Raw genomic sequence first — 13,689 nt, forward strand, 5'->3', positions numbered from 1 at the left:
CAAAAGTTCAAGAATTTGAACTAATATGAAATTCTAAAACCAACTTGGATCGAGCGTTCCGAACGCTTCTTTAGAATCTCTGTTCATCAAAGACTTGACAGAATGATTGGGACTTCTGCTTCTGAAGTCCAGCAGTTTTTTTTTTATTTTTTTAATAATCTAAGTCTCTCAGTTTCATCTAATTAATCTTGAAAACAGATGATCTTTCCGCCTAATTCATCTATCGAATTAATCCCCAATAAGCAACTCAAGTTATAGCCCACCAAGCAATGCTACAGAGAGAGATGAGTTACTGCATGTAAGTGAACAAAAATGAGGATGCAAATCTCATCTACTAGTAAAATAGCTATCCATATTCAATTAATTGATTTCAGTAATCAATTTTCAGCACAAGAAACCATCACTATGGAAACCAAAGCTACTCTTTACTAGCCATTCAATCGCAGAGTAAACATCTGCCTCAGGCTCGATCAAGTTGTGTATAGCAAAGCTTTCAAAGATGGACGCTTTTATAGCCCAAGCTAGTGGCAGGAAGTTTTGATCTACATCCATGTGAATCAGTGAAGTGTAATTTTCATCAGTAACAGAAAGTTCAGATTTGTTTAGTGCAGAAACGGCAGAACTTGCAAATCCTATCAACTTAGCTAAGTTTCAGTGCTCAGTTTCCCTCTGTAAAATAAACTTGACCTAAGGAGATAAGACAATGTATAGTAATTACGGTTCTCATAAAAGGTAATTAAGTCAATTCTATCAATCATAAGCATTTGCTTTGGCAAGTTTTCATCTAACATCAGAGATTGATAATGTTTTATTTAAATCCAGTGCTCAGTAATCACAGATCCTAGAAGACTGTCTTATGATTCTTGTGTTTGCTACTAAATATACCATCTGTCATGAATTGACTAGATGAAATCAAGTTGTGAATAGACAGAAATCTAGATTATGTTCTCTTCAGCAAAAACATGAACATATAGCTCATATAAGGCACAACAAAACCTAGGAGTTGTGTGACACAACCACGGATGTCTCGAGAAATTACTTGAGACAGAAGGAATTCAGTTTGGCACGCTGCCCTAACAATGAAAGTTGGCCACCAGTCTTTTTTGATCCAACTAGAACTCCTTGTTTTACCTGAGAAGCACAAGAAGTTGGCCAAGCTTGATATATGAATCTAAAATCAGAGAAGTATGAAAGAGTTGTAGCTGCTAGTCATAATTCATACCATTCGCCCATTGCTTTTTCTGGTTCTCCAACAGAGGAGCCCGTTGCATCCGGGTCCTGGTTCGTAACCCCTGAAACACAATTAAGGAATTTAAGAGCTGCCACTAAGGGGCATTGAAGCATTAATCTGATTGATTATGTGAACTAAATCAGAGTGAGAAAGTAAGGGATACAGTTGATCATAATACAAAGTTATTCCAGCATCAGACGAGTTTTAGAGTAATATAGCATATAACTTAAATGTTTTTTCAAATCTAACATGATGTTCACAATTTATATTCAAATCTAATATTCATCAGTTTCCGTCCATTCACCATTAGAACATGATGTGGCATTCACATTACAATTGCTGCGATCACCCTCTCTCTAGTGACGTGCAGTTGTGCCGCCATCTTTCTCACTGCCCTGACCATGCTATCCACATCAGCATTTTATTGAGTCAGTATAATACCATTGGATGTCATGTCAGCACTTCAATGATGGATAAGCAGAAAACAAGCAGGTGCTAAATTCTAACATGAATTGTAGACGATATGCAAGACTTGAAAAAAAAAAAAAAAGATTACTAGATGTTGTGTTATATTAATCTATTAACCCTAATAGAGAAAGGTGCTGAATGAATGTTTGAGATCGAATAGTTATATTCAACAGTAACAAACTATATTTTAGGAGCAAGGAACAGCAGAGAAGTGACAGTGTGCAAACTGTCTTTTAGAAAGGAACAGCAGATGAGTGACTTAATAAGATTGCAACAGCTTCCTCAGATCCACACAGGAGATTAACTTACTGGTTTTCTTTGTGCAATAGACTTGGAGAAACGGCATACTGATTGGCAGCTCCAGCTTGTTCCTTGTGGTTGTCCTCAGCGTCACAGATTTTTAAACAATTGATTTCATGATGTAGTTCATCTATCCTACTTTTTGATGCTGCATCCAGTGCTATAAGGGACTGGATATTATCCTGACAAATGGCACCATTTTGTGGGAGTATCTGGTTCTTCTCCGGCTTTGAGTGACATATGAATTCAGGTGAATAGTTCTCTGCAGCTTGAATCCAAACACTCTCTAACCTTTGCTCATCCGAGGTTGCTTTCTGACACTGATGTGTCGATTCACCTTTTACTTCTGCCAAAGGCATGGGAATACTAGGTACTTGGCCATCTGCTATTCCTTCAGGTTTTTCTGCTGCTTGCAGCTTGTCAGAGTGATTGACCCTGTTCATTGGAAGATTGGATGTTCTTTTAAGCTTGTCTTTCTCGGAAAGTCCAGCTACAGTAGGTAATTCTACTTTATTGCTGCCTTCTCTTTGCATCAAATTGCCTGCGGAAGATTCTGAAGAAGCTTTTGTTCCTTCAACATTATTTTTTGGTAGAAGACTCAACCTGACCTCCACATTTTGTTTCAAGACCATCTCAAATGAGTTTGTGATGCTGCTTAAAAACCTCTCTGCTCTGGTCTTTATCTTATCATCCTCAAATGTAATTAGAACAATCAAGGTTCCTGAAAATGGGGCAAATTTGAAAAGAAAAGACTGTCAAGAAGCTAACTTCGAGTTGGAATAATAGCAGCCACTTATCTTTTCTGCAATATGACAGATAGCTTATCATCCTATTAAGCAAAATTGGTTTAAGTGCACCAATACTATCCATGGTTTGAAATCTCAAATTGTGCCTAGTGACATAGTCAAATTACCAAAACTCAATATTAATTGGCACAAGTAATCTCTCGTGCCTCGGGATGTTGCGACACACATCAAAATGGATTTAAGTAATATTTGTTATTGTTTTGTAACTTGTATTTGCACAAATGGTGTGAAAACTATATCATTCCAAATGTGATGGAAAGTCCAACATGGAATGCTATTTTAAACTTGGTCTTAGTTATATAGTTATATTCTCTTCCAAATGCTGAGGTTTCAAGATGAAGGATGAGCTCACGACTTGGTTGTGAACAAAGAATAAGTTCGCTTATCAAAGGTTTCAGAATGAAGGATGAACTTACAGCTCTCCTATAAATGAAGAATGAGCTTGAATGAAAGATCCTCTCACATTTTGAAGGTTGCGGGGGTTTTTCACACGTTGGTTGGCAGGTGAAGTGAAAATTTTTACTCGTGCCAATCACCACAGAATGAGATTCAAATGTTGGTTAGTATTCACCATGAACTATTAGTATTCACCAAGGAAAGAAAGGTTTGCCCCACTAAAGGAAAAGTATTTTCATAATAGTTATTTGAATTTGAGACTACATAATCGCCACTAAAATCAAAATGACGTACAATGGCAAGGATAAAGAGAGGAGAACTTGAGGAAAAACAAATTAACTTTGTTAAAATTCTAAAAATGTCATAACAATGCCATCTAATAATGTAGATTTATGCTTTACTAACAAAAAAAATAAAGGAATTAAATATAGTTATGGGAATCATGGAGCCCCCTGAATGGACAAAAAATTCCACGTCCACAATGATTAAAAAAAACACTAGAGCTTGAGACTAGATATTGTTATAAATGTATATTTAAGAAACATTTTACCAAGGTAAAAACATGACAAAGTACATATTTTTGAGTTCAGAATAGACAAACTACTAGTTCCTTAGTTTTTTCCTAAATGAATGGGGAGAAACAAATATACATATACAATACCTATTATCTACATGTAATACAGTGCATGCTAAAAGTACTAATCATCCTGAGACCTGTATTTGGACCGCTGACATATGCAGCATATATCAACTAACCACAAATGATAACTTTATTGTAACACAATGCGGCAATATGCTATATCAAGAAAGAGTGCATAAGAAAATGAACTACAAGTTTAATCAGGTCAGCTAATTTACAAGCTAATCTTTGCATAGGATAAGATGGCTTACCTTCATTATCAGTAATTGATATCAGCCTTCCATTGCCATATAGCAATTGCTTCAAGGTATTTGAATGACATTGATCAATGCACCTTCTCCAGGTCACATCTAGCTCATCTAAGCTTGCATGTGCACATAACTTCACACATGTTGCCTCATTTGCTGGACGAGCATCAATTATTGCATCACCAAGAGATCTGTTTCCAGAGAAAGAAACACTTGTCACTGCCATTCCATATTCCCTAAAACTTAGAAGGCATACAAAACAAATAATATTTGATTCCTTCAAGATGTATAGATAAATACCTGCCCTGACAGAATCTGGTGTTATAAACCATGTCAGTGTTCTGTTTGTTGTTGTTGTTGCTAGATTGAGTGTTTTCTAAACACTGACTCTCACCAAGACGAAGCAGAGCTGCTGTGAACCATGTTGAGCGCTCACTAGAACAACGGAGTTGCCTTTCAGCATCAGAAAGAATTTTCAAAGCCTGTTTTAATCTGTCTAACTCAGCTTCAGTTACTGCAGATGAAAAGTTAAATAAAAAAACATCAGCATCAGACCTTGATGTCATCCATAAAAATTGGAGAGAAAATAAACATGGATAACAGAACTTCATTGGCATGGCATGTTAATTCATGAGGAAGAGTGTATCCCCATTCCCCTCCTTTTTCAACAAAAATAAAGAATTTCATCAACACAAATAACCAAACATCCAAGGGCATCTATTTGTTTCTGGACTATAATTTACCTCTTATGTAGAGTTCTTAAAAATAAATAAGCAAAATGTATTAAGAAGCAGAGATAATAATTCGTATTATGCATAAACAAAATTATAATTAACAATATCACAATAATCAGTAAAGTCAAACTTCAATTAATAAGTTATTTGGAGAAGCCTCCAATCAAAAATCTGACAAATTGAATTATTGCCACTATGAGAAGCACAAGACACAAAGCCATCAAGTTCTCTGAATTTTATGGACTGCCTTGGTACACCAATTCAACTGTTACACCTCAGAAAAGTGATTCGAAATAAACAATTACAAGTAAACAACATATTTTCTTGAAAATTGAGTGTCCAAAGAAAGTTCTTTGATTTGCATCATAAATTATAGTTGATTAAGGTTACTATGTCTGGATTGGTTAGATAATTCAATGTTATTGGACTAATTTCATTTCTTTACTATTGTTTGAATTAATAGTTAACTGAGTGTCAAAGCTAATTGATTAGTTTTACATGGGATGTTCTATTATTTGTTCTTTATATGTCAAGTGTCAATAATTCTCCTTCTATTAGAACACTTTTCTCTCTCGCATCTTGGTGTCATAGCAAGCAAGAAATTCGCTCTTGGCTTAAGTATGATAATCTATTAGAACTTTCCATTATTAGATTCTACACTAAATAGTTAATGAATATCAAAAATGAAAGCCTGTTACGTGCCTGTATTCACAGATCAGGGAGAAGGATAATATTTTAACCTTCCTTTCTATACATTCAATTATCTGTCATCAGGTTCAATAGTATGAATTACCTGCCTCAGGTACACCTGAACCTCTGCATTACAATAGTTTGACAATGAAAAAAAGACCGATGCTTTTGACACTTAACAATTAATAGATAAAAATTCTCTGTTGTACTTATGCAGCAACCAAAATAGAAATTATTAGTTAACAATTTTATGAAAAAGATCAACCTGAGCAAAACAATGGAAAGATGGACAATACTCACAACTATGCTTCCCAAGAGCTGTGTCATGAATCTGCAAATTCTTTAATTCATAGGTACCAGCAATTATGTCCATTATAAGACCAGCCAGTTGAGACATCAAAGCAATCGGATCAATACCAGAATCCAGCAATTCTCTAGACCTTTTAACAGTTTCAGCATTGTCGGATGACATAGCTATCTCCAGGAGATCAAGCAACTTATCATCAGAAACAACTCCAACCTGGAAATTCCCAAATAAGAAAAAGCTAGTGAATAAAAGAAACCTGTCCTTATACAAGTAAATATTGCTTGGACTATCTGGTTTCTTTCTAATATCAAACATGATATCAATCTAATTCTTAAAAGAAATGGAGAAAAGTGTTAGGAAAACAACTTGAGCAAAAAAAGTATTTGATTGCACGAGAATTTACACTTCCTTCTTTAAATGTTTCATGCAAAGTTATGATCAATATATAATCAGATTATTAAATATTGTCAGACTATGATTATGACTACTCTTGAAACTTTGATCATCTATGGAAATTTCAGATGCTTATACACGGCTTTAGGTTTGTTTACATCTCAAAAAATGTTAGTATCAAACTCAAAGTTTTCAGGATGGAAAAATAATAAAGCTGCATCTAGATCATTGATAATCTTATCTACATAAATTTTGTCATCGCCCATCACCTAACTTCATTAGAAAATAGCGATAACATGTCAATTTTGAAAGAGCAAGTCAAATATTTAACTGTCAAACAAGTACACGACCAGCAAGCTGTTATTTACATCCTGCATATCTAGCATTGGTTCTAGAGAATATAGAGAAACTAGAAGCAAACTCACAAAATCATTTACAAGAGTAGTTGTTATTGTTTTGCCCAGCAAGCTCAGTTGATCTAGCATTGATTCTGCATCTCTTGGTGAACCGTCTGAATTCAAAGCAATTAAATTTATAGCCTCTAGTTCAACATCAAGATGCTCTTGTTCAGAAATGTATCTTAATCTGCAAGTAATGTCAACATCTTTGACCTTAGAGAAGCTGTATTTTTGACAACGCGTTATAATTGAGTGAGGCAAATTCATCATATCGATTGTGCAAAATATGAAGACAACACGAGGCAAAGGTTCTTCAAGATACTTCGTAAACGATGACCAAATCTTTTGAGATATCATGTGGCAATCATCAATAACAAAGATCTTATATCGAGAAGTTGGTTTAGACAATGAGAGATGTTTCAACAAATATCTAAGTCTATCCAACTTTTTCTTACTCGTGGCATTCACTTCATGCATGGTTGTTCTGCTTCTGCTGGAAAAAGCAGTGCATTCCCAACATAACCAACATGGTTTCTTGTCCTCATTAGACAAACAATTCAAGGCTGCTGAAAATATTCTTGCAACAGAAGTTTTTCCTGTTCCACGAGGACCCTGAAACAGATAGGCAGGAGCTATTCTCCCCCACAAGATGGCATTGCTAAGAGAGTGAACAACAATGTTTTGGCCTATAATTTCGTCAAAGGATCTTGGCTGGTACTTATGGATTATACCTCTTTTGTCCTCAAGCTCCAAGTCAGATTCTCCAAGTCTGGCTACTTCCAATGTATCTTGGCTTTTACAACTAGACCATCTCGTTCCATTTAATCGGCTTACTGCCTCTAAATCAAGTTCTCCAAGGTTAGTTGACAACTCATCACTGGCTGTATCTAAGCAGGAACTTCCGCCATTACAGCTATTAGTCAACAAAGGCAAACCTTGAGAAAATTTAGAGGTATGCTTTGGCTTAGAATGACCAGAGGTTCTCTTCCTTCCGCAAAGAATGTTACTGCCTTTCCTTTTTATCGTGTCTGACAGTGAAGGAGAATTAAGGCCTCCAATTCCTCTATATTTAGTTCTTTTTGACCAGTAGCAACTCATTCCACAACCTTGATCATTAGGTAAATTTGTATGGTCCAATTCGTCCCCCTCACTAGAAGCTGCTGTACCATCACATGAATCAACAACACTGGGGTTATGAGCCCCAAATTTGTAGTAAGAGTTAGTTGATGCAGAAGTACAAGATGGTGATTCTTGTTTTTGCATCATTCTGAAGATTTTGGAGGAATATGACAAATTGCTAAATCCAGAATCACTTAGTAAAGGTGAAGCTGAGAGGGAACACTGAACTTTCCATTGGGATTGTTGATGCTTCGACTGTGGTAAATCTTCAGCATTGCAGTTTTCAGTATCATCGGATTGTTCAGCAGAGTTAACAAATGCCAAAGGGTTAGATTTCATATCAAGTAACACTGAGATTGGTCCTTGATTATCCATGCCTTTTCTTGCTTTGGAACTTTTTCTTGAAATTCTATCAGTTTTCCTGTATAAAGTATCTAAATTTGTGCCAGTGACTTTATGCATACTTCCAGGACATTCAGGATATGCATTGCTATTAGAATCCAGAAAATGATGATTTCTTAGATTGTCTTCAGAAGATTCCCTGACTGATAGCTGTTTATCTTCAACTGATTTTGTCCCATTATCAATAGATCTGGTAGATCGGTGCTTCCAATTATAAAGATATATCTTATTGCTCTTTGCTTCACCTTTGTTAAGTATTTCATGTGATACACCGTCACTGGTTTTTCCTGCTAAATCACCTATTATTTGATTTTTGGAGTGTATATTGGAGATAGCAATTAGGGCTTTAGAACTGCCTGGGGACCTCCAAGAAGAACATGTTTCAGGGTCACGTAAAAACCGAGCCTTTTGAAGAACAGTAAGCTCCTTCTTCAAATGAAGTTCACTTGGGCCAACACAGGTTTCCACCATTTTTGCACTACAATTAGTTTTCCTACCAAAAAGTACCCACTCTTGTAATCTAGGGAAGAAAGCTAATGCAAAGGGTAGTCATGAAGTCAAACAATTTTCTCCACCATGTATCAGCAAAGGTAGAGAATGTGGAACCATCTGCATTCAACCAAAAAGGATAATTGAAGTGAGATACATTTTTGAATATCATCATATTAGCCATCATCATCACAAATCATGTTAGTCCCAACTATTTGAGAAGGGGCACATGGATTTATCCATCCATTGGACACATATAATTCATTAGATGTGACTAAGTGTATGAAACAAACTGCCAAATAACCTCTTTCAGAAAAGAAATCAAACTGATCAGTAGAAAATAATCAACTTAATGTACCAAACTAACAGATCTTAAGATTGTTATTCCCAAGTCAAATAAAGATCAAGAGGGAGTCATATCCAACAGAATTGTACTATTCTCATTTACATGGCGTTTCTGAACTCATAAGTGCACTTCTAGAAAATATTATTAAAAGGGGAGGCCCATTGCATGAGGCACCCAACAATTTAGCCCTGGATGAAGAGAAATCATTTGTCAAGTAAAATCTAGTTGTAAAGGAACAACATTTCCATGAAACCTAAGCAAGGATTAAGGAGACGCCCATTGGTAGAACATACAGGAGCGATTAAAATAAAAAAAAAGTTTAATTTTATAGATCAAACTAAATTTATAAAACCGTTACCAAACGGAAGAACAAATCAAGATATGAAAACGACACCAGGAACCAAAAATCGCCAAGAAAACAAGTTGTCAATAAATAGTTACAGTAACTATCTCAAACGCCTTCTACAACACCAACGACGAAGATCCCTTGACTATAAATCCAAAAAAAAACACATTTTTGTTTTACTGAAAAAACAAGAACTTTACAAGTCAGAAGGACACATACCTCGAAGTCCCAAATCAATGGCAGAATAGAAGAGAATAGGGGATCTCAGCAATGCGATGAAGTGCCGGGGAGCTTTGAATCCAACCCAGTTCTAGCAAGAGAGTGGTCAATCCCGAATGTGGCGTCGCATTTGCTCCATTTTTTTAGGGTTTGAGCTGGCGGACGTCACGGCCTTCCGACAGACCGAAATTATAAAAAAAAACATTTCCCCCCAAATTCGCCGAGATTCCAAATTTCGGCGATGATGGCGGCAGTGGCCATGTGTCGGCCGAACTGGTGGCGCCAACTGCCAAACTGGCCATCTCTCCGTCCCCTTTCTCTTTATTACTTCCTTGTGCATCATTAACTACATTTTCTTATTATTTCTAACTGTACACTGGGTCATAGCCTTGTAATTATTTCTTTTTTTGGAAAAAAAACTAATAGAGTTAACAAGATTGGCCCACGTTGCTGTCATGTGGCAAGTTGTTGTATGGTGTCAAATAATAATAATAAAATTTTCTTCTTGTTAAAATTATGACTGTATATTTAACATTTATGGTGGCAATAATATATATATATATATATGATATTTAGTTTTTTAGTTTATTTAGAAATATTTTATTTAAATATTTTCTACAAGGTTATATTTCTTGTGCACGAATATAATCAACATCTATATGATTTTAAATTTTTATATAAACAAATTTAACTAAAATTTTTAAGAATAAAATCATCTAACCTGATGAATTTTATAATAATTGATTAACTAATATATGCAGCAAAAAATTAAACAATGAAAAAATATTATAAATATCAACATCCTTAAAAATAAAATAATGATTTACATTATTATAAATATAAACTAAATATATTATCAAATCCTATATCAACATCACATTGTAATGCAAAATATAACCTTATAATAAGTGGGCATTATAATACATAAATGGAGTTACAATTAATGTAAAGAGGTGTTATAACACTCATGCACATGTCAACATTCAATTCTTTGAATGTAGTCGATGAGCGTAAATGTTATGAAATTACAAGAATGTAATTAAAAATATATCTATTTGTTTTTAATATACAATAAGAATAAAGATAAAATAAATAGATAGTGAGATCCACAAATAACGAATGTTAATATTAGTGTTTGTTGATAAAAAAAATGTGTTAATATAATGAGTATATATGTAGCATGTTGATCCTATACTTTTTGAAGGCGTGATATATATTTAATGTTCAAATTAATACGAATGGCCAATTATTATATCATAATTAATTTATTAATGAAATAAATTATTTAAATTAAGAGTGATTTTTTTGTTGTAATTAATTTATTTTCGAAAAGGCAAACAACGTCAGATATGAGCTGGCAAATTAAAGTAAAATTAATGTAGAATTGTGTTATGCCAACCTAAATTAATAAAGCATAAAACCTTACTTTTGGTAAACAAAAAAAGAAAGAAACTTAAAGAGTCTCACACACCAAATTTGAATTTTACAAGGTAAACGACCAATTAATAGAAGGGAACTAGAATTTTAAAATAAAATAGTACGTGTTAATTAAAATAATCCATTTGATTTTTTATTTAGTTGCATTAATGAATGATAAGGTCAAGTGAAATCGCTTATTTTAGATATGGAATAGAATGACTCAATATTGTATTCTTTTATTTGATGAATACGATAAATGAAATGATCTATTTAATATTTAATTGATACGTATAAAAGGAGAAAAGTCGAAGAAACACGAAGGTAGAGTTTGATCTGAAGATCCATGAATAGGAATAGCTTTGTTTATTGTTTATAGTATTATTGTAATGTACATTCACATCCCTTTGGCCGTTGGGCAAGACTGTGCCAACTTCTTCAGGTTCTCTATGATCATAACCAGTTTGGTGTTCAGCCTGTTCACGAAGCACTTGGGCAACCAACCCGCAGGATCCAACTGGAAAAACAAATGGGAAGAAAATTAAATACAAAATAAAAACGATATGCATGCAATTAAAAAGGGAATGAGATGCATGCTCTCGACTCAAGAAATTTGTAAGATGGATGGATGCATGAACCTGAACAACGTAGGTGACCATGCAAGAGTCATCTTCAAGCTTCTCGACCACCCACCCAGACTGAAGCAGCAGCCCTCGAATGGAGTTACTGTTCTTGGGCTGCAGTCCTGCGGCGATCTCCTTGGGCAGAGAAGCCACGGCGACCACCAAAGTTCCGTCGTCCAGAGTCTCTCGACGCTCGTAGACAATGAATTCTCTCTTCTTGAACAGCGGCTTCGATGCGTCGCCGAACCGCAATCCGATGATGCTGAGGTTGTCGGCGAGATCCCTGATGTGTTTTGCTTCCACCAGATCTGGATCCCATTGCTGCTTCGCAATTAATTTTATTTTTATTTTAAGCTGTTAATTTTATCAGAACTAGATCTGTAATCTATACCAGGATTTGCCAACTGAAAACTGGCTGCAAAAAGGAAGAAAAATTACCGACCGACCGACCGACCTTAGCGGCGTCGATGGCGTTGGCGACGACGATGAACTGCTCCGGCGAGACCGACTGGAGGAGCCACCGGCTCCGGAAGACGTGAAGCGAGCTGGACCGACGCTTGGATATCTCCACCCCGTTCTCGAACGTCAAAACCTTCCACCCGTCGCCGCATGCGGCGCGGCTCGTCTCGGAAGCCGACAGCAGCTCCTGGATGCACCGCTCGCTCGCGTACGTCACGTATCTCCGCAGCGAGTCCTCGCTCACGGACCTGAATATCATATCGACCGCTGCCAAATGATGAAAAATCCAAATAACTTTTTTACGATGAATATATATATTGATAAGCTAGCTAGCGTTACCAGGATCGAGAGCAAGAAGAAGAAGAATAAGAAGAAGAAGAAGTGGAAGTGATTTGGGAGGCAGCGTTGGTCATCATATATCGTGTTAATTTAGATACTGGAAAGAGAGGGCAAGGAGGAGGGAGGTTTTAAAGAGGAGGAGACGGAGTGGCCGGAGAACATGTGGAGTGGCAGAGGAAGAAGGTATGGATGATTGAACGTGCACGTGAACGCAGGCATTGGAGATGGATTCTTTTCTTTTCTTTGCTTTTCTTTTCTTTTGTTTAAAGCAGGGGAAGACGGAGCACATGGACTAGTGTTGGTGGTGGTGGCCGGAGATCATCATGGGAAGAGCAGGGGAAAAGCATGCACTTGCCGTTCTGTGGATTGCTACCACTGTGCCATTGCTTCAAAGGGAACCAAATAAAGGGGTATGTGTGGCTTGTGGAACGAAACATGCATGGAGGAAGAAGATAATAAGGTGGATGGAGCGTACTGGAGAAGGCAAACAAAAGTATGAATGGACCACCATACACACTAATACTCGTATATATTGTCATTTTAATCATTGAAATATCATCAATATTTTTTTATATAGGAAGTTATTAAGGTGCACATTGATGACCTTTTAGTGATTAAAATGATAATATATTTGAGATTAATCACTATTGCATTCATAACACTCCTAAAATTCATATCAAGTCTTTACTTTTTAATTTTAACCATTAGAAAACTATATATCTAGATATATAGTCTTTGATCAAAAAGGCTGTTATGGGCGTAAGGGAGCGGATCATGGTTAGTCGAGTCTAAGAGCAACCTATCAGTCTGGCCTTGAGTCTCACAAAGCCAAGCCGGATCACCGAGACGAGCTCAGAGCAACGCATGGGGAGACGGGCTCAGAGCAACGCAGGGAGCGGGCCGGATCGAATCCTCGACCCTACGGTCCCGAGTCGAGTCTTGTAAGTCAAGTCAGGGAAATCGGATTCGGACTTGATGGAATGCCTCTACCGCGACTTCAAGCTCTATCCCCAAGGCTCTCCTCTCTCAAAATCCACCGAATCAACCCCCCATCCTCATTCGAAGTCATATCAAGTCTCCCCCTTCTCAAACACCCGCCGAATCCCTCGGGTCGGCACGGGAACCTGGCCGACTCATAAGGAAGTAGGCTCCTTCAGGACGGCGCAGCTTTATACGGGCATCTCCTCCCAAGACGCCCCGGATATTCTAGCACTTCTATTCCGAGCTGAGTCTTGCGGACCGAATTGAAAGAATCGGATGAGATCCAATGAACGACAGTACTTCGCTAAGGGCATCGTGGCCGGATCAAGGCTCGTCCTC

At 36.6% G+C, this 13,689-nt stretch overlaps 2 protein-coding genes across 2 annotated transcripts; both read right to left on the reverse strand.

The window, feature by feature from the left end:
* Positions 1-829: 829 nt before the first annotated feature.
* LOC141824571 (protein STICHEL-like) lies at positions 830-9,636 on the reverse strand. Its single transcript, XM_074711879.1, has 8 exons — positions 9,533-9,636; positions 6,639-8,741; positions 5,814-6,033; positions 4,390-4,603; positions 4,093-4,280; positions 2,009-2,720; positions 1,223-1,292; positions 830-1,131 (listed from the first exon to the last, which is right to left on the reverse strand). The coding sequence occupies exons 2-8, from the start codon at positions 8,601-8,603 to the stop codon at positions 1,036-1,038; spliced, it is 3,465 nt and encodes a 1,154-aa protein (XP_074567980.1). The 5' UTR covers positions 8,604-8,741; positions 9,533-9,636; the 3' UTR covers positions 830-1,035.
* A 1,709-nt stretch (positions 9,637-11,345) lies between these two features.
* Positions 11,346-12,443, reverse strand: LOC141822726 (uncharacterized). The gene is made up of 4 exons (XM_074710060.1): positions 12,370-12,443; positions 12,026-12,278; positions 11,587-11,892; positions 11,346-11,465 (listed from the first exon to the last, which is right to left on the reverse strand). The coding sequence occupies exons 1-4, from the start codon at positions 12,441-12,443 to the stop codon at positions 11,346-11,348; spliced, it is 753 nt and encodes a 250-aa protein (XP_074566161.1).
* Between the last annotated feature and the right edge of the window lie 1,246 nt (positions 12,444-13,689).

The sequence above is a fragment of the Curcuma longa genome, chromosome 3 (assembly GCF_044706935.1).
Source record: "Curcuma longa cultivar G26 ecotype Majalengka, Jawa Barat chromosome 3, ITB_CL_G26_1.1, whole genome shotgun sequence".
Lineage (NCBI taxonomy): Eukaryota > Viridiplantae > Streptophyta > Magnoliopsida > Zingiberales > Zingiberaceae > Curcuma > Curcuma longa.